Source organism: Cydia fagiglandana, chromosome 18 (genome assembly GCF_963556715.1).
Source record: "Cydia fagiglandana chromosome 18, ilCydFagi1.1, whole genome shotgun sequence".
Lineage (NCBI taxonomy): Eukaryota > Metazoa > Arthropoda > Insecta > Lepidoptera > Tortricidae > Cydia > Cydia fagiglandana.
In genome coordinates, this window is record NC_085949.1 from 11,486,870 (window position 1) to 11,508,506 (window position 21,637).

The 21,637-nt window shown below is 35.6% G+C and overlaps 2 protein-coding genes across 2 annotated transcripts in view; one reads left to right on the forward strand and one right to left on the reverse strand.

Moving 5' to 3' along the window:
* Positions 1 to 21,637, reverse strand: part of LOC134673178 (RNA helicase aquarius) — a 119,887-nt gene that overhangs the window by 62,610 nt on the left and 35,640 nt on the right. The gene's annotated exons all lie outside the window — the stretch shown is intronic.
* On the forward strand, positions 1,591 to 20,732 carry LOC134673679 (G-protein coupled receptor Mth2-like). Its single transcript, XM_063531692.1, has 9 exons — positions 1,591 to 1,755; positions 11,151 to 11,377; positions 12,454 to 12,642; positions 13,518 to 13,636; positions 13,999 to 14,077; positions 14,533 to 14,696; positions 19,205 to 19,349; positions 19,985 to 20,077; positions 20,388 to 20,732. Exons 1-9 carry the CDS (start codon positions 1,750 to 1,752, stop codon positions 20,593 to 20,595), a joined length of 1,230 nt encoding a protein of 409 aa, XP_063387762.1. The 5' UTR covers positions 1,591 to 1,749; the 3' UTR covers positions 20,596 to 20,732.

Genomic DNA, 21,637 nt, shown 5'->3' on the forward strand with positions numbered 1-21,637 from the left:
ATATCGAACTTAATTATATACGCTGTTAATGTTAGATTAGAAGTTGTTATATTACAAGTTCATTATACTTGACGATAGTTAGACTCTTTAAGAATATACCATGTATTGTTATAGCAAAAGTGCATTATGTCCCTCAGTCGTTATATCGACTAAAAATATATCAAAAGTTGTTATATGGACCGTTACGCACCCTCTTTTGAGTAGGGGTCGCAGTTCTAACCTAACCTAACCTACAGTTCTGGCAACAATTTCTTTTGTGTAGGGGTCGCAATTGTAACCTAACCTAACCTATAGTTCTGGCAGCAATTCCTTTTATGTAGGGGTCGCAGTTCTAACCTAACTTAACCTGTAGTTCTGGCAGCAATTCCTTTTGTGTGGGTTCAGTCAGCGACATGAGTATTATGCGGTAACAATTTCGGCAGAACTTTTATTCTGCTGCATAACATTCTGCGAAATTCAAGTCTACAATATGAGCAATATGCCATAAGAAATTCGGTGGAATGTAATTTATGCTACATACAATTCTGCGTATGTAAAATCGACGATAGTAGTATTCTGCTATTCAAAATTCTGCCAAATGAATGTTATGCGACATGACAGTTATGCTAATTATACAATTATGCAAAAGTATCATTCGGTTAAAAATGTTTCTGCGAAACCTGCTATGCGAAGTGTATTTCGGACAATCGATATTATGCAAGATAAAGGGAAGCCATTAAACAATATCTTGGAGACCGCGCTTTGCTCGGAAAACATATAGAAACTCAAATATGCGCCTTTTCCTGGAGATAAGACCTAGCTAGATCGATTTATCGCTCTGGAAACCCCCATAAATGTAGCAAATTTCATCGAAATCATTAGCCATTTCCGAGATCCCCGAAATATATATACAAAATAAACAATAAAATACGAAAAACAATTTACGCAATCATTTATTATGTAATTCTGAATTCGATACCTATTTCTAATGGCAATAGTCGCGTATTTGATACTTGGCAGGCAATCTTGTGTAAATACATTCTAGACCTGTGGCTCAAGATAAAACGGCCTCAAGTCAAAAACCATAGTCAAAAGCGCCTCAACGGTGGAAAGTGCAGATCATACGAGTGCGATATTTAAAACGGGTGGAATCGCTAATTGCCGGTCGGCGACTCTAGCGGGGGGCGTCGCCAGTGTTGCCAACTTGGCATAAATGATGCCAGATCTGGCATATTTTCACTAGCTTTGGCACCAAAATTTTCCATTTAGCATCTGGCATATTTTTTAGCATAATTTAGTCTAAGCCAAGTTTGCACCAACTTGGCAGCAACAATATGCGCCATCGCCTTATGTGGTTCATATTTTCATATGCAATTTGACTTTTGTGGACGGATGGACGTCAACGGAATATATCAAGTTGGTCAAGCAGATCTTGTCAGTAGAAAAAGGCGGTAAATTTGAAAAAAGTATGTGTTTTAAGTGTCTAATTTCAAGTGTTTTTTTAGCATTTTTTTAGCATAGGTGTTTCAAAAATCTTTGGCATAATTTTTGCATAATCTAAACATTAGTCTAGCATTTTTTCAAAATCCGAGTTGGCAACACTGGGCGTCGCCGTGTTTACTTCGTCGTCGGCGCCCGCGCGGCACGCATCCGTTACCAATTCCCTTTTATTTTAATTAACCTTTTATTTATTCATTTGTCGTATTTAATGTTCATGTGACATCAGTGGGTGTTAGATTTTTGTTGGAGTTCTATACTGTTTAAATTATAATGAAGGTAAGTTTTTTGTGGAAAGTTGAAACGAAAGTTTGAATGATTTTATAAAACTGGAATTGTTTTAAATTATCAACAGTATGTTTTGCATTATTTTGATAAATGTGCAAAATATGATTAAATATCCTATTTCACGCGGAACAAATGTTTCCCGGAGGTTTTTGGTATCTACCCTCAAATCCTAATGTGTAAAATATGATGTGTAATCGAAACTATCGAAAGACGCGAACTCAAGATTTATCACTTCATTAAACAAAACGGTCAGATTAAATAAATGCAGTTAATTATGCATAATGAAGGGTACCACTTAAACAACTTAAACTTAAATCCTAGACGTACCTAGTGATACACATACATACAGTACCTACCTAATGTAGGACCTCTGTTCCTAGTTAAATAAAACAGCTACGGCTTTGTATAGAATAAGATGAAAATTATGCATTCAACGGTCAAGCATCTCTTTACAACTTAGTTATGTGTCAGTTGTGTCGTACAGTCGCCATCAGATATATCGGAGCGGACAAGGTGTTCACAATATCTGAACACGCACTCTAACGCCTTGACAATAGAGGCGTGTTCAGATATTTGTGAGCGCCTTGGCCGCCCCGATATACATTCTTAGTACCTACATTCGACTTCTACTTCGACTGTACATTCATAGTACCTACGTATGACCCAGCTATCTTTCTAAGGTAATCTATTAACACGTGCCTACTGGAGTCATCGTTATCATATTATTCATATTTCAAACTGTATTTAAAATATTACGTATCATTTTGATACAGATTTTTTGGTAAAGAAAAGGGCTTACGTTTAGGCAGGTACAACAATTCGTCCTCAATTCGTCATTAGGTGAATAAAAAAATTACATCTACCTAAATCAACAAATCATTTCACAACTAATTAATCATAACTGATCACCCTATATGCTATTATTTATATTTCCTAAATTTGCACTTGCAGAAGTTTTCTAGCAATTTATTTAAATAATACCTACTACCTGATTTCTTAAAATTATAAAAAGTTAAAATTCACTCCAGTGTACCTCGTATGGACAAAACGCGGTAGTTTAATTAAATATTTTAGTTAATAACTATTGACAGGCGTGTCTAACTTCGCGATTTCGTCGCTTTGCTACAGGTAGGTAGCTAAAAGTACATCCGTTCGACCCCAATTTTGGGGTTTGCCATAAGCCGCGCGTGGCGCTGTCGCCACCTAGCGGCCATATCTGTGTTGATCGTAACAGACGCGTTTTGTTAGAGAGTGAGTCTTCTGTACCTAGTACTATTATTTATTCTGTGCTATTGACACAGCTTTCCGAATGAATAATGCTCATTAATTTCATGTTCCTGATAACATAATAGTATAAACACTTGATACGATACTATAATAGCTCATTTACGAGTATCTAATATTGTGCGATTACATGTGCCCTATCGCATGTACGTACTACATATAGGTATAATTCTGTTTGAAGCTCAATAAGTGTCGATCAATATCACTTCGTATAAGGGTAGACATTTAAAAGCGATTTGAGGTTTAAGTTATGTGAAAGAAACTCAAGTGTCTATGTCCGTAGTATGTAGGTACATAAGTAGGTATGCATAATTCTGAAGAAAACTTGCATGGAAATAAAATTAAAATTGAAAGGAAGTCAACTCGTGTACAGTCGCCATCAGATATATCGGAGCGGCCAAGGTGTTCACAATATCTGAACACGCACTCTAACGCTTTGACAATAGAGGCGTGTTCAGATATTTGTGAGCACCTTGGCCGCTCCGATATATCTGATGGCGACTGTACCTGATGATACCTGCTTATACAAACATATTTATCTGCAAGTTTTTTTATATAGGCAGAATTGTTTTTAAGATCTTGAGCTATACGGTACTTGATGCTTTATAACAAAAAATACGCAGTTATTATAGAATACGATAGGTAAATAATTATATGAAAAATAATTGAAAATTTCGTTGACGTATAACGGTAACTTTCTAAGACATTCTCTATATTGAACTGTTCGCATTTTCTCATAGTCTACCCGACAACGGGCTAAATACCTTTGTATTTGTAGGTATTCCGTAGAAATCGCCACCAATCAAGTAATTTAATTAAAATAAGATGTTTGGCCAGGGTCCAATCGAAGAAACTCACACATACATAATTATATGCAGTAGTAGTAAAATATTGCACAACAAACCACAGATGGAAAATATTCGCCTCGAATACAACTCAATATTAATATACCTAGTAGGTTTTGGGATGTAGGGCAGGTCAATTTGACTGCACACCTTAAAAGGCAAAAACCTATAAATGTCAAATGCGTATGCGTTTCGTTATAAAACTGATAAGTTACATGTGATGTAAATATAGCCGTTTTCGTAATAATACTTATTGCGTCAAACCGTATGGAAGCGTCATCATGGTTCGTTAAATTTTGCTCTTTTTTAGGGTTCCGTACCCAAAGGCTAAAACGGGACCCTATTACTAAGACTTCGCTGTCCGTCCGTCCGTCCGTCCGTCTGTCACCAGGCTATATCTCACGAACCGTGATAGCTAGTCCAGTCCAGTAGTTGAAATTTTCACAGATGATGTATTTCTGTTGCCGCTATAACAACAAATACTAAAAACAGAATAAAATAAAGATTTAAATGGGGCTCCCATACAACAAACTTGATTTTTGACCAAAGTTAAGCAACGTCGGGAGTGGTCAGTACTTGGATGGGTGACCGTTTTTCTTTTTGCTTTTTTTTTGTTTTTTTTTTTGCATTATGGTACGGAACCCTTCGTGCGGTATTTTTTTCTCTTAATTTAAGGTTTTTCAGTTCGTTGATTGTTTATGGTGCAGGGCAAGTGCAACCCGTTCTTAATTAATTACATATCTAGAGTTAGACCGTAAAAAGTCTGCAGCGATTTTGATAGCCCACGCAGCGCAGTGCAAGTGTCATTTTAAACGTCAGCTTCTATAAAATTATGACGTATAAATAACACTTACACTGCATGGGCTCTCAAATCCGCTGCAGTCTTTTATTACTTTACTATATATATTCTGCAAACTGAACTGCAACTGAAGGAGTTAACATACAATTCAGGAATGTCATTTACGTAAAAGTAATGATTATTTACGAATACATGAGGTGAGTAGTTCAATGTTCCCGACGACAATAATAAAATACGAATTTAAAGATATCTTTTAATAACCTTGACCATTTTACGTTTAAACTTTTGCTGCCTACATATACCTACTTAGTAACATAATATGAAACAAAACTAACCAAAAAGCAAAACTAAAAGGTTGCCTCGTCGTAACGTATTTTTAATCTTACGAATATGACTTGACTTGTATCTTGACGCCTAAAAGGATAAAATAAAAGCCTTTTCTATTTAATTAGTAAAATAGGCTTTTAGCCTTTTAGGCGGGAGATGAGGCGAGCCCTAAAAAAAGAGCTAATAGGGCTCGAGTCTTTTGGATCACTAATATGAACTAGAGATAGACTTCGTGGTATGAGACTTCATATAGGTACCTAAAAGATAATTTTGTTGTACGAACTCATAACTATGTTTTAGCCTTTATTCTCCAGAGAGTATACACAAAGGTTCTGTTCTTCTGCTAAGTTTTTATCTTAGCGCATGCCCGGTATTTAAATAAATATATACTTAACTACAATTAATAAATGTTGGCAAGCGCGAAACTTTCGAATACTTTCGAAATAACGATTTATTTCGAAAGTTTTCGCCTACCTACGAAGGTTGATCCCGTTACTCCTTAATTTATTTAAAAATCTGGAGTAGGCATTACATTTTAATTTTATTACTTTAAATATCTAATTATGTATTAAAATAATATAAATTAAACGTAATTAATGGGGGTGAAAGAACCAATAGCTTATAATCAGAAGTGTGTGTACCTCCTACACACAGGCAAAAATTCAGAAGTTCGTGAAATTGTGATTCTAAAAGGCCAAGCTGTAAAAAGTTTGAGAATCACTGCTTTTAAATTAGATTATTATACTACTTAGCGGAGTAGTTTACTCATTAATCCACAATTATTGAAATATACAGGTGAAATTCACCAGACCATACATCGGGTCCCTCAACCGAGCTACCGAGTTTGACCCTTCTGCGATGAAATATTTTCAAAATAAGTGCCTTTATGAAATCTCGCCGAAGACGTGAATTTTCAGCTATTTCTTTAAAAATAGATATTCATATTAATGACCACAATATAAAATAAAACGTGTGGTTTCCTGTATTCGCTTTATAAAGCACGCTATCAGTGCAGAGCGTGCTGAGAATGATAACAGATGTAATTGTACAACATTTTATCATAGCGGCGTGTGACCCTTGCCGGTTTAATGTGCACATTAACACATTAACTATACTAATTACTACATCTTCTTTATGATGAATTACGTATTATTTGTATTAATATTACCCAAAGACGCTGAAATTAGTATGGAGCATGTTACAAAGTTGTAATTTTCACTATCGCGGGATCTTGTTTACTAGGAAATACGCACGGTTTTATTAATATTAATAATATTACGCAAATCCATAGCAAGTGGAGAATGAACGGAAAAGTAAAAATATATTTTGCTCAATCTCAACAGGAAAATCTGCGTTTTTTGTTACCAATCAAAAATGTTGTTCACTTAAATCAGTGGTAAATACCAACCTACAGATATAATTAATTATAAGTGGTAATTAAGTGTTCTAAAGAACAGATATGACGTGCTTTTTGGCGTACGAAATAGTTTTTTAACTTTCTATTACCTATTTATAATTATATTACCCGGCCAAAGTTTTTTCAAAAGCATCATAAAATCATAATTATGCACTCTCTTAGAATTATTGTGTTAGATTACATAATACTGTGCGTATTAAAAAAACAATCAAACAATAGATCGATGACATGAAGTATTTACGCCAAATAGTATAATAAACATATGCGTCATGTCCATTAGGTATTCGTCAAGTGGAAAACGTGTAGCATATAAATATTCCTAGAAATTAGGAATAATATATACGTAGATAACCCGTCACGAGACGGTCGATCACAAAATGCGATTCAAAAACAATAATAAACAAACATGCCTTTGGCTATACAAGATTTTTTTTTTTCATTTTATTTGTTGAGAAAAGTGTTTAGGTAAAAAAATGTCAAGGTAAGAAATAATGCTCATAAAGATTTGAAATAAATGATTACCGATTTAATTTATTTCAAATAAATAAATATTAGGGGTCATCTTACACAAATCTACCTAGCCCCAAACTAAGCAAAGCTTGTACTATGGGTGCTAGGCGACGATATACATACTTACAGATAAATATATACAGTGAAACCTGGATAAGTGAAACTTCAAGGGACGAGGAGATTTGTCTCACTTAAAGAGGTTTTCCACTTACCCAGGCTCTCAGTTAGCCAGGTACAAAAAAAATTCTGTGTCATTTACAGAGGGTCCCATTAATAGAGGTGAGAATACAGGATATATCTCAGTTATAGAGGTGGTCAATAAGGTATTTTGTAATTATCTTTAAATGTTTAGGTAAAATAATCATTGTCCCTAAATATTTTTAAGTCTGTTTAAGTATTTCTCATTGCGTCTTAGGAATTTATTAAATGAAAATTTGTTTATTCTTGTGACTTATCAAGATTTCAGCTTTCGTTTTGATATTTTTAACTACATAATGTAACTAAATGAAGCATGAAGTCGTTTAGACACAATTAAGCAAATGCGGAATTTGTGGATAGACTAAGAGTTAGTAAGCATACGGAAATAGATCAAAAGTCCTAGTTAGAGAGGTCATAGATTGACGTTATCTCAGATACAGAGGTAATTCGTATAAAATTCTAAGAAAACAATTAGGAAAATGTAATCTTATAAATATAGGTAGTCTCAGTAAAAGAGGTAAAATACACTCTCTGTCTCAATTATAGAGGTAAATGTGACTATAAAATCACAACAACTAATCCCAGTTATAGAGGTTCGTTTTATCTCACTAACAGAGGTAATTCAGTGCTAAAGTGTCGGGACCGCGCAATGAGTCCCAGCTATAGAGGTTTCTCACTTATCCAGGTCCCACTTAACCAGGTTTCACTGTATTTATATGCATAGAAAACACCCATGATGCAGGAACAAATATTTGTATTCATCTCACAAATAAATGCCCATACCTTATTTATTTAATAAACTGGTTTAGTCGTATCTAACCTAAACAGGGTTTTAAGTATGCCAGTAGTGATTATAGTTCGTTTTTTAGCATCAGAAAAAAGGTAAACAATCTTGACGTGTCTTTTTATTGAAAATCACTTGAAAAATAAGTCACGGCAAATACGTAACAATTATGAATCATATACGATTATTTCATTTGCTTTCATAATAGTTACTGATTTTTAAAAGGGTTTTTCAATTAAAAGACACGTCAAGTAGTCTTTTTGTCATGCTAAAAAAATTAACTACCTACTTATAGTAAGTAGCAATATCCTATAGCGAACATCGGTTTACTTTACCGTAGGTCGTGCATTGATACGTAGCTAGTATACAGGACGGTTAGTTATCCCTATTTAGATAAGACGTCCACTATATTTAAACTAGAGATGCACCGGATATCCGGTATCCGGCCAATATTTTGCTATCCGGCCAATATTTCGAACCTAGAAATGAGTCCGCGCGGACGTTTACTAGTAAACATATCAAACCTGCAGAATGCGCACCTGAAAAACCGAAATGTAGGCATAGTTCCGCTGGCCGAATATTCGGCGGCCGGATACCGGATATTCGGCCTGACCTTCGGCCAAACAACTATCCGTTGCATCTCTAATTTAAATTATTTTGGTTGTGTTTTGCTGAATAACAGATACGAATAATAATGACGTGCAAACAATAGTGTTTATTTAATTACTCATCGGGGTCGACTGTCTATGTTGATAATGAAATTGCCGATTAAAATAGACAATTATACGATATTCAATGAATATGGTAGGATACCTACCTATAAGTCATCAACTCGTCAATGTGATACCTATACGCAATTTTCACATTCAAAGTCAAAGTCAAAGTCAAAAATACTTTATTCATGTAGGCCTAGTAACAAGCACTTATGAACGTTTTACATAATAATATATATATTCTACATCATTCCTAAAAATACCCCGGAGCAGATAAACATCTGACTTAAATAAAAAAATAAATAAAAACATGTTTTTAAACAGACGAGACAGACAACGTTTTTGACGCATGTGCGGGTTCAAAAATTATACCAATATTCTGGCCTCCGAATATCATTAGTGCACTTTCCAAACAATAATTTTCCTATTAAACATTAACGCATGTATACATATAGGCTAATAGGCCATGAGTGGTATGTTTAAATGTATTGAATATATTAAATCGGGTCACTTGATCTTGTGATCCCTTTTAATATATGTATGTACCTATTTAATATGTCTGTAATATATGTCACGGAAGTTTAGGTATGCACGGGTCTTTAGGTACTTTGATGAGGCCCTATATATATATAGGCCCTATTTTATGTAGGTATAACCGAAGTTTAAATGCAATGATTTCATTCCTCAAATTCACGTATAGTTAACTTTACCACCAAGTACAAGTTACAGCAGATCTCTAGTTAAGTGCAACCGAGAGAAACGCATCTCCTGCCCTTGATCAGACAATCGTGTGCACTGCTTTACAATGAGCAGACCTATTGGCCTTAGAGTAATAATGACCTTCATGTAATTGACAATTTGTAATTGAATTAGCCTAAATACATATCATTTCTGATCGCTAAGTGTCATCTGACCTACATATCCAGACCACATTAAAAGGATGATGTATCATACCTAGCGCCTTGAACCTTGGGGCTTATTCTCAAAACTATGTACGGATCTAAGTACCTATAATTTTGTTTAGGTACTTAATTACTCTACTTGATGACGGATATACCTACTACTAGTAGGTATATGCGTTCTACTAGATTAAAGTTCAGAATATATTCGACATATACGTGCTAGAATTAGTTATACAAGAGACGCTAATATAAATTATTAGGTGAATTTACTCAATGTATGTATTATTTAGTTTGTACAAACAAATACCTACTTACATAGATACGGAAAGAGCCAAAAGTTGTATAGGTATCACCACTACCGTTCAAAAAGGAAACTCGAATCTTAGTTCATGTATGGCTGCCACATTTAGATGCCATATTAATTTATTATACACCTATAATGTAGTTAACGCCAAGGACACACGCTCCCTGTCTATTCCGTAGTGGTTAGGGTTTCCAATCCGGATCCGAAATGTATGAAATTATCCGGATCTGGATCCGGATCCGCGGATCTTCCCATACATTTCGGATCCGTCGTGCAAACCCTAGTAGTGGTTGAACCAGAGTAATAGCTCTGGTACGAGTCTAGTAACTGTACTAGATACTAGATATGGATGGTTGTACTTGGTTGGCAATGCCACATATGCAAATCATCTATTTCCTCCTTCCTATTCTCTATAAAGGTCTCCGTTTTTATAATTCTGCACTAAAAATGCAAATTTCTGTCTGACCCTTGAATGCCTCGAGCAAATCATTTTTATGCAATTAAGTATAAATAAACCGCTTTCTATACTTAGTGTCAAACTGCTATCAAAATGTAAATAAGATACCTTCGTAATAAGACATAACATAATATTTACGTGTTTATATTAATTGAAATATCTAGAAGATTAAGGTGAATGTCCTCGATACTAACTGGTCGCGGCAAGGTGAATATTACTTACTGTATGACTAAATTTAGACCATTCCTTCGCAAAAAGTTAGGTTGAAATGCAGCCCTGCCTGCAGCTGCATGCTTAGCTTTGCAAAATGAGTTTTTAGTTCAGTAGGTATAGGTAGGTATCTAAGTTTCAAATATCTCGCTTCAAACCTAATGTTAATTAAAAATTGATATAATTATATATTATAACGTAAGAAGATACCTACTGATACAAATCTGGTTTTACAGTCTTATAATTATTATGCATCATCATATTTTTATCGATTCTAATGTACCCACACCTACTTACGTAGTATAAAAAAGTTCATAAATTTTTTGAAGAAAAACATTTTAGTTTCTAGCCGACATGATCATTAGATTTTTAGAAAATTTTTGTTGCTTTTTCTCAATTTGTTTTTTTTGCTAAGCATAACAAAATAACGTTAAATATGACAGCTGTCATCCCATAGAGAACTGCACTTTTCGAACCGCTATGGCATTGAACGAGACGGTTGGTGCATTTTTCCTGTCCCCTGTCCTTGCGCATTGTTTTTATTTATAAAAAAACGGGTGGCTTTCGGCAGGCGGATAATTCGCAACAGTAACTAATTGTAAGTAGGTAATTTAGCTGAACGAATTTGTTTTTCAGGAACTGATTCTCCTGTTAGTGGTCTTCTGCCACGGCGTGGTAAGCGTGAACTACTGCTGCCCAGACCATGAGATCCTGCGGCCCGGGGGCTTCTGCGGCGAGAGCAAGAAGCGCGTCAATCTCAACTGCACACTCGGACACATGCTGCTTAAGGAAGTGATCGTCGATGGCACTAAACTTTACACGGAGGATGCTCCGAATTTCGTCATCGCTGAGGATCCCGCTGAGTAAGTTGATAAGAATATCTCTATGTGAACAAGTTCGTTTAATATCCTTGTTTGCACTTAATATATGCAATAAATGTAAACCATGTAGGAGCGCTGGTGGCCTAGCGCTAAGAGCGAGCGACTTTCAATCCGGATGTCGCGGGTTAAAATCCCGGCTCGTACCAATGAGTTTTTAGAACTATGTACGAAATATCACTTGGTATTATGTTTTTGTGATGTGTAAATAAATTGAAAAAAAATAATATTTACCAGTCGCTTTTCGGTCAAGGAAAATATCGTGAAGAAACCGGATTAATCCCAATAAGGTCTAGTTTACCCTCTGGGAGGTCAGATGGCAGTCGCTAAAAGTAAAAACTAGTGCCTACGCTAATTCCCGGGATTAGTCGTCAAGCCGACCCCAGGCTCCCGCGAGCCGTGGCAAAGGCCGGGATAACGCGAGGAAGAACATGACGATTAATGAAATGTAAATCATGTATCACATGCAAATCATAAAGCATACAGCACTTGTCCAACCACAATCAAGTACCTAATTACGAAAATAATAATTTCATATGTCATTAACCTTATTATACATTCATGATAAATCAAACGACCACATCGAATCACGTGTTAAACTAAATGTTTCGCTTGACATGTTTTTCAACATAAAGATGCTTTGGAGCATTCCATGAAATTGTCTACCGTTTGTCCCGTACAAACGCGAATTTTCTGATGATTTGCAGGTATAAGAGTTTCCTTTTCTATGACAAATGGTCAAAAATATGCACAGAAAAGTAATCGCATGCTTTAAACGCCGAAAAAAAAGTCGCAACACAGGAAATAAAATGCGTTTGTACGGGACAGCCCGTGGAATGCTCCTTTTCACATTGAATTATACAAACGGGTCTACCGCGATATAATTTCATTGTTTTTACCTTAAACTCCAACGTGTCAGCTGAGTTGCACCAGCTATGAAACAATGAAACAAGGGTAAAAACAATGTAACTATATCGCGGTAGACCCGTTTGTGTCATTAAATATGTGTACAAAACGCGAGAGTTTAAAGTATTACATGATTTTCATTTGCTCCTTTCCAGATATTGCCTCGGCCAGATGTACCGTAACGCGTCTCAGCCAGGATTGGGCACGATAGCAGCCGCCATCGCCTGTTTCCAAGAGTTCCACAAAGACTCTAGGCCCATTGAGGTTACGGGATTCCTCACACTGGTGTCGGTGCTGTTTCTACTCGCCACTTTAGCGGTGTACATGTATCTACCAGAGATGAGGTTAGTTTGTTAAAAAGATGTACCGTTTGTACACTGAGACAAAAATCATCACCAGGAATTAAAAAACAGTTCTGTACTGGGGGAAAAAATGAAGTTTTAGTAATAATTATGGACGTCTCACTATTTCTGTAAAGTTTATTTATTTCTACAAACAGCTCAGTAATCCCAAATATAATTTCAACAAACAGATACATAATAGAAATTGCAAGAAATAATAGAAATTGCAAAAGTCAATTTGTTACTATTAGTTAACTCTCCTTGTCCCCGGATTAAGTTTATTTTTGTAATTCTAAGTGTGTTTTTGTTGTACTTTTATCTCAGTGTACGAGCTTTTTTTTTCTGTCTAAATGCGAGGCCTACCCCCCGCTTCATACCCGATTGAGTAATCGCCAACTCGACGCTCATCCATTAATAACATCACACGTTTATGGGGGGAGGGGGTCAAGAAAATGTGACAGGGGGGGAGTCACAAGTCACAAACATTGTGACGTCACTCTAACTTGCTTAAATTATTTAATTCGCTGCATAGTTTAATAACAAGTTTAGGGAAAGATAATGATTTTTATTCGTTTAAATTTCTTTCTTAATCAGTTTTGGGCTATAACATTACTAATATTTCTTTTTTTTTTAATGTTTTGATAAAATATTAAAAATAGTAATATGTAATTAATGGATGACCCCAGTTACCTGACATTAAAAATTACTTAGTACATCTCCAGGTGAATAACCAGTTGAATCATTAACTGTTGCAGTTTTATAATAATTATATGGGATAAAATAAAGGTCAGTTTTTAATATTTGCACTCTGATGATTTTATACTAATTTTACGTATCCACGCGTATTATACTTCAAAGATTTGATGTTTTTGTTTCAGAGACCTACAAGGCCAATGCTACATGTGCATGTGCATCAGTATGGCGATTGGATTCCTATCTCTAGGCATCTTGCAACTGAGCCCTGGACACTACACAACCGAAGTCTGTGCAGTTACCGGTAAGAAAAATCAATAAAATAAGATCCTTTTAATATAATAATACCTAATAAATAATAAATAAATGTCTGGGGACATTTTTACACACATCGACCTAGCCCCAAACTAAGCAAATCTTATACTAGGCGACAATATACATTCTTAAATAGATAAAAACGTACCTACTTATATAAAGAAAACACCCAAGACTCATCAGGAACAAATATCCGTGCTCATCGTACAAATTTATGCACGGATGGTTCGAACCCGGGACCATCTGCTTCACAGGCAGGGTCACTACATTCACTACACCCACTACGCCAGACAGGTCGTATATGATTGACATTCGACAAGTTTTTACACCTATTTGTTTCATATATTTCAGGGTTCCTCGTGTATTTCTGGATGATAGCGACATTCTTTTGGATGAACGTTATATGTATCAACGTTTACCGCAATGTGATGTAAGTAGACGTAATGTTTATTATGTTATCTACATTATATAAAACGAGCTATAAACTCAGACTCCATTATGTCTGTGGCACCATTCGCTACGCGCAATCATCATAAAAGTATTAGATTAATACCTTTCATTTTCATTAAGCACTATCAGTACCTATGCTACATAATATTAGATTAGAACAGTTAAATATTAAATATGATACAATTATAGCTTTTCTAGTGCCCTACCAAAGTTGGTATCAAAGAAGCTTTTGATCCTTGACAACAATGTAATCGATTGGCACAAAAAAATTGTAACGGTTGTCGCTTACTGTATTAAAATAATTCAAGAAACAGTAAATACCATCACTAACTACAAAGTTTGAAGATTAAGGTCTCCTTAGACCATTTTAGGCGTAGCGGTATGGAATCTGGCCCTGCACTGCTTCATTTAAAAAATCCATCCTGTATATTACAGAGACTCCAGTTACTTAAAGAAAACCGAGAGGAAACAGTTCGGTATCTACAGCATTTACGCATGGGGCTGCAGCGTCATATTGTTATTCGTGGCCCTCATCACCAACTTTGTGGAAGGCGACCATCTGAAGCCAGGCATCGGGACGACAACTTGCTGGTTCCAAGGTATCTAATGATAATCTAACTTATATTCGTCCCACTGCAGGGCACAGGAATCCTCTCAAGCGCGAGAAGACTAGCTTAATATTCCCCACGCTGCCCAAAGCGAGGAGTTCACACCCATTGAATTTATTCGCGGATGTATGCAGGTTTCACGATGTTTTCTTGTACCGAAAAGCTATTTGTTATACATTATTAGGTAGTACATATAGTTCGTTTGTTTTAGCATTAGAAATAAAAACAATCTTGATGTGTCTTTTAAGGCGCTCTTATATTGGAGTTTTACGTTTCCGAGGGGGTGAAGCAGACGAGTGGTAGAACAGGCGGGCGGGCGCCCCGCGCGCCCCGCCGCACCATTCTCGCGCAGCACGTCTACGTCCTTATTCTGGCGCCATCGGTATTCTGAATATTCTGATTTGTCAGTTCCGGGATTTTTTCCGGCAATTAATATCGAATAAGGTTTATTAGCAAATTCGTATTTTAATGAGTATTTAATGAAATTATATACAATATGAGAGTATACCCCGACAAACTAAGAAACTAATCAAATTATACCCAATTATTATGAGGCAGAAATTAGTACTTACTTACCTTAAAAATATAATAGAGTTAGACCAAGAAAATTCTGCAACGATTTTGATTGCACACGCAGTGCAAGTGTTATTTTGAACGACAAACCTTTATGAAATTATGATTAACACTTGCACTGCGTGTGCAATCAAAATCGTCGTAGACTTGGTCTAATTCCAGAAGTCAATTTCGGGCAAGTAGGTATTGAAAATAAGGAAGAATACTGTAGTTCGTTTTTTTAGCATTAGAAAGTACTTGAAAGAAGGTAAGCGATCCTGACATGTCTTTTAATTGAATAGCGCTTTTTAAAAATCAGTAACTATTACTTATGAAAGCTTATTTTATATATTAGGACTTTTATTTTATATAAAATCAATCAACATTTGCATGATGTGTCGCATCCCCGTAGCTGCAGGCGTCCATAGGCTATGGTGAATGCGGGTCGTATGCTTGCTTGCCACCAGTGTGGTATATAAAAACAGCATTTTTTGGAATAAATTTCCATATAGCACGGTACGGACTTGGCGGAAATAAGGTAGAAGTACCAGTGCTCAACGCTGCACTAGTATTCGACACGGGCACTTTATGTCAAAGTGACAAGAATTAAATTTGAATACAGAAAGATCGTCGCCGTTCAAATTTAACCTATATTACTTTGACATAAAGTATAGTGTGTAGCTTTCAATTAGAGCTCAACGGCTAATCCTATTGTCTATTGTTAAGTAAAACCGCACGTGCTACTTACCTGCAAAAAAGGGTCTTAATTAATTTATTCGGCACCTGAGCGTGGGCTAAGCCAATGCTAAAAAAACCAGTGTAGGTGCGCTCTCCGATAACGCGCCTTTGTTACGCATCTCGATGACACATTTTAGACTGGTTCTGTAGCGTTCGACTCGCCGGCATTCAGTAACTGAAGTACGTATTTTTTATGCAGGTGGTGGGATAAGGGCAGGGGAAAGAAGAAGGTTGTAGCACGTGGCATTAGCGGTTTTACTTAACAAAAGGATTAGCCGTCGAGTTCTATTTGGAAGCTACACACTATACCCATGTCGAATACTAGTGCAGCGTCGAGCACTAGTACTTCTACCTTACCCAATCATCATTCATCATTATCTTGCCCTTGTCCCATTCACTTGGGGTCGGCGCAGCATGTCTTTCACTTCCACACCTCTCTGTCGCCCGTCATTTCATCATTCACTTGCATTCGTTTCATATCATCTCTCACACAGTCCATCCATCTTTTCCTCGGTTTTCCTTTCCTCGTACTTCCCTCCACATTCATTCGTAATACCTTTCGCGTCACATGACTTTCATCCCTCCGCATCACATGGCCGTACCACGCTAGGCGATTTGCCCTTACTTTTTCTGTTATGGGTGCAACTTTCAGGCTTCCTCTTATATATTCATTCCTAATCCTATCCATTCTCGTCACGCCACACATCCATCTCATCATTCTCATCTCCGCTACATGCAATCTACCTTACCCAATATTAAACAGAAAACCATTTTAGGCATTTTTCGACCACTTCCCTTAAAACGCATGTAGGTAACTCGGAAACTAAAAGCGGTGAAATGATGGTGGTAACCATACACTAAACACTCCCACATATGTATTTGAAATCCGTACACATATGTTTAAAAATGATTAAATTTGATTAATTTAATAGCCTTTAATAAAATATGTTTACACAATTTATCAATCGTGACTGAATTCCGGATTGGTTAGATGGGTGTGTGCCTTTGCTTCCCAACTTGTTATAAAATGACAATATGATGGGCGAATGTCTGAAATGTCACAGTAATTAAGAATCATTTTGCTTTTCTTCGTAAGCATGTTGAAAAACATTGTGTGTATAACATTATTTGCATATTTATACAGTGATTACCCATTTTATGAAACGTCCACTAAACTAGCATAGGTCCGACGCTGGCAGTGGCCACGGGCGTACTGGCGCGGGGAATGGGCGCAAGGTATTGCCGCGTAGGGTGTAATTTAGTAGGCAAAAGTTGAATTCATAAAATTATGAATGAAAAGATTAACGTATCGATAAAAGGACCAGCAATAACGAAGATTTACTTAAAAGCTATCGAATGAGGTAAGTTTCATATCCATTTTCGTCGTAGTACTTCTAAAATATGGATCAAAAGACAGCTTTAAGCATGTTTTCAACTTAAGATTCTATCGAGAAAATAATGAGCCGTTGTGTTTCTGACAAGCAATAACGTAGTTCAAGGACTAAAGTTATACATACTAGAAAATAAAGCATGAAATCCTTGTAAAAGTCTGTAAATATGTTTACAAAAAAGCGCATTTTACTACACACCGCGCCTTAATTGAAAAACACATTTTAAAAATAAGTTACGGCAAATATGTAACAATTATGAATCTAATACGATCATTAATATTCTTCTTCTTTCATAAGTAATAGGTTTTGATTTTTAAAAAGCGTTTTTCAATTAAAAGACATTTCAAGATCGCTTACCTTCTTGCAAGTTCTTTCTAATGCTAAAAAAAAGAACTATAAGTATTCCCCGAAAAACTCATTGGTACCCACGACCTGTGGATTGAAAGTCAGATGCCTGGACCACTCGGCCATCACGTTTCCTTTGTGAAGTATAAATAATATGAGAAAGTTAATTTCGCACGCCCTCGACATCTATTCTTAGGAGTGTTCGCTTTTGCTCGCATTCCTGTAATTACGGGTTCTGGTTAAATTGTGTCACGTCGCTCCCTTATTTTAAAATAACTATCTCGGACAGGCATGTGTCGAGATACTAAATAAACATAGCTTACCTCATCAAAATAAAGCATAACAAAAATGACAATTTTATTTATTTATTTATTTTATTTAGATATTTAATTAAGGCAACAAGGCCCATATTACAAATAATACCTTACAATAAATCCAATCAATAATTAATAATGATAATAAGCATAAATGACATTGTATAGCGTATAGAGCATAACACTAACAATAGTTTATAAGTCATAGTCGGGTCCATATTGGGTCGCATAATAATTGATTGTCCTAATGTAATGTTACGCATAAAACTCATTTCGCATAATTGTTATTGTGCTGGAAATATTAACATTTCTGAAAAATTATAACACAAACCTAACCTAACCTACCCTATTCTACACAACCTATGCAAAATATTTTCGAAAATACTTTCTGTTTCAGCTGGAGAAAAAATATGCGAAAAGAGATTTATGCGTAACATTACATTATGACAATCAATTATTATGCGATGAGATAGGATCCCTTCATAGTCGTAAGTACTAACAAAAACCGGGCAAGTGCGAGTCGGACTCGCGCACGAAGGGTTCCGTTTCCGTACCATAATGCAAAAAAAAATAACAAAAAAAAACGGTCACCTATCCAAGTACTGACCACTCCCGACGTTGCTTAACTTTGGTCAAAAATCACGTTTGTTGTATGGGAGCCCCATTTAAATCTTTATTTTATTCTGTTTTTAGTATTTGTTGTTATAGCGGCAACAGAAATACATCATCTGTGAAAATTTCAACTGTCTAGCTATCACGGTTCGTGAGATACAGCCTGGTGACAGACGGACGGACGGACGGACAGCGAAGTCTTAGTAATAGGGTCCCGTTTTACCCTTTGGGTACGGAACCCTAAAAATGATCTCAGTTGGTCCCGAAATAATTGATAATTGAAATTTAACTGAAAGCGTGACCACTGCTAAGTGATCTATGTAACTTTCGTATTAGGTACATTCAGATAGGAAAAAAAAGCAAAAGAGTCAAAAGTTACGTCAAGCCTTGTGTATGTCCAGCCTTATGTACTTTGTACAAATACGAACACGACATTATATTTTTGCAATTTGGCAGTAAGTTTCAGACCCTAGTAAGAAACCCAAAACACGTGTTAGTATGACTCACGACAGTTTAAATTCGATTGTATCTAATCTGTTTGCCTCAGGTCGAACCGAAACTTGGACTTTCTTCTACGGGCCCATCGCTGTGCTCATCTCTGCCAACGTCGCACTCTTCATAATGTCATCAATCCATTTATGGCGCGACACAAGAAAATATGAAGTCAACAAGCTCAACATCCTCAAGTACAGGTAAATTCTAACATATAAATAAAGAAAATGCAACTCTGTACCGATTGAAAAGAGTTTATTTATTTATTTATTTAATCTTTATTGCACAAAAGAAAAATCTTATAGTACAAAAGGCGGACTTAATGCCATAAGGCATTAAGTCCGCCTTTACATTCCATTGAACTAATTACTTCAGTAATCAATTCCGTGGGCTTTGGGAGGTTATATCGCTCTGTTTACCGTTGAGGAGTCTTTTCAAAAGAGCTTATTTCTCTATGAATACTTTTAACTTTCAATTGTTTTACATGGTCATCCCATGGTATAGTCATAATCGGTTAAAATGTGAAGTTAAAATACCTACCTACGTTTATTTAAAAAAAAATTGATATACGGGGATAAAAGGTTTTGGAGACAATACTAGAATATTCATCGAGAAAATGCTAGAAAACTCAATCTATCAAACCTATTAAATAAATAAAGTTCACACTCACACATCACCATAATAGCTCGATGGTATCAAAATATTGCATTTTAAGTAAATATGTAAAATTTCAGTCCAATTGCATTTTGTAAACTATGCATAAGTATATACACGGATTTTAGCAAGTTAGAAAGTTAAATAAAAGCTCAATGAATTTATTAGTAATCATTTTCAGATTCCTGCTTTCACTGAAACTGTTTCTGGTCATGGGAGTTTCGTGGATATTTGAAATTGCCAGTTTCGCTCACGGAGAAAGTCTTATCATATGGTAAGTACCTAATATCAAATTGTCTCCTAGCTGTACACTGTACAAGTTCATAACTAAGAATATTTTAACTATAGTGCAACTCCTTCTAGGCGCTAAACTAAAGATAAGCAAAATACGACATAACTATAATAGTTGTTACCAAATTTAAATCTTCTCCATTCCATTAGTAGGTCTAGGTACTATCCTACTATCTAAGAGATTACCAAGATATTAATTGAGGGCGCTGTAATCTACAGCTGCATTTAAATCTCTTATCATTATCATATGTTATCTAAATAGTATTACTCATACCTAGTTATATTTCTTCCAGGGAAATAATGGACGTGTTCAACTGTCTACAAGGAGTGGTGATATTCCTCATCCTGGTGCTATTGAGGAGGCGGGCTGTGCATGGTTTAGTGAAGGAGAACTGCTGCCTAGCGGTTCTGAGGCCGTTGGCTGACCGGCTGAGCCCTGACGATGATCCGGACGATCAGCAGATACTCTCTGATGATCATATGGAAGTTAGGCTCAACTGAATGCTCTATATCGGCAAAATTTTTAGATCACACAAAAATTTTGATGCCAATATGGCTTAGCGGTTCCTCAAAAAAGAGGAAGAAAATTAAATTATATAAAACCAGTATAGTCCAGTAGTACAACTTTGGTCCAGAAGTTTATTTTTATTTTGTCTAAAAATGCAACATTTAAAAATAACCACACCTTATTTGGACGGACCATGGTTGGGAAATTTTGGACTATAGTTGGGTAGTTTTATGACACCCATAATATGCCTGTCACAGATAAATCAGAAGAACACGATTAGTCATAATAAAAAAAATAGGCTCTCGAGTTCTTAACTAGAGTCTTGCTAATGAAAGTTGAACCTGGAAAACGTGGCAATTACAAAAAATCTGTAGCAGGCGGCTCTTTGATTACAAGGATTGCACAAAATTAAGAGCCGCCTGCTACAGATTTTTTGAAATTCCCGCGTTTTTTCATGTTAAGCTTTCATTAGGTAGCCAGACTCCATCGAGGATAGAAGAGATAATTTCTGCGTCTTTATAGTTATTAGATACTTATTTTACATTAAAATGCTATCCAAATATTACATTTAAGTCATTAAATAAGATATAAGATGTTAGTTATTTTCGAAACGCTAAAAGCTGTTCGGAAGTTATAATTTTAATGTATAAGTAATATAAGGTATCAAGAAGTTTGATATATTTAATATTACTTAGTTTTATATTTTTAATTTTCCTTAAATACGTGTTAAGGAAAGTTTTAACTTGGTGCTAATGTTTTATTATGAATATAATTTTATTTTAATTCTTATTTTACGCGTAAATATTGTATTTAATTATCTCATATACCTAATGCTCTCACTCGTGCCATGAAAAACTATGTTTTTTTAATTAATATTTAGATACATTCTCCTATTTCTACTTCTCACATGCTGTAAATATTAGGATACTTCGAATATGATATGAATATTACTTTCAATTGGTTCCTATGAATTGTTATGAATGCATGATTTGTGTACAAGAATAAAAATATTTACTTAATTGTTTTGTTTTAAAT

Coding starts and splice junctions, on each gene's coding strand:
- LOC134673679 (XM_063531692.1), top strand. Junction 14,697..19,204: donor GACAACTTGCTGGTTCCAAG/GTATCTAATGAT, acceptor TGTTTGCCTCAG/GTCGAACCGAAACTTGGACT. Junction 20,078..20,387: donor GGAGAAAGTCTTATCATATG/GTAAGTACCTAA, acceptor TATTTCTTCCAG/GGAAATAATGGACGTGTTCA.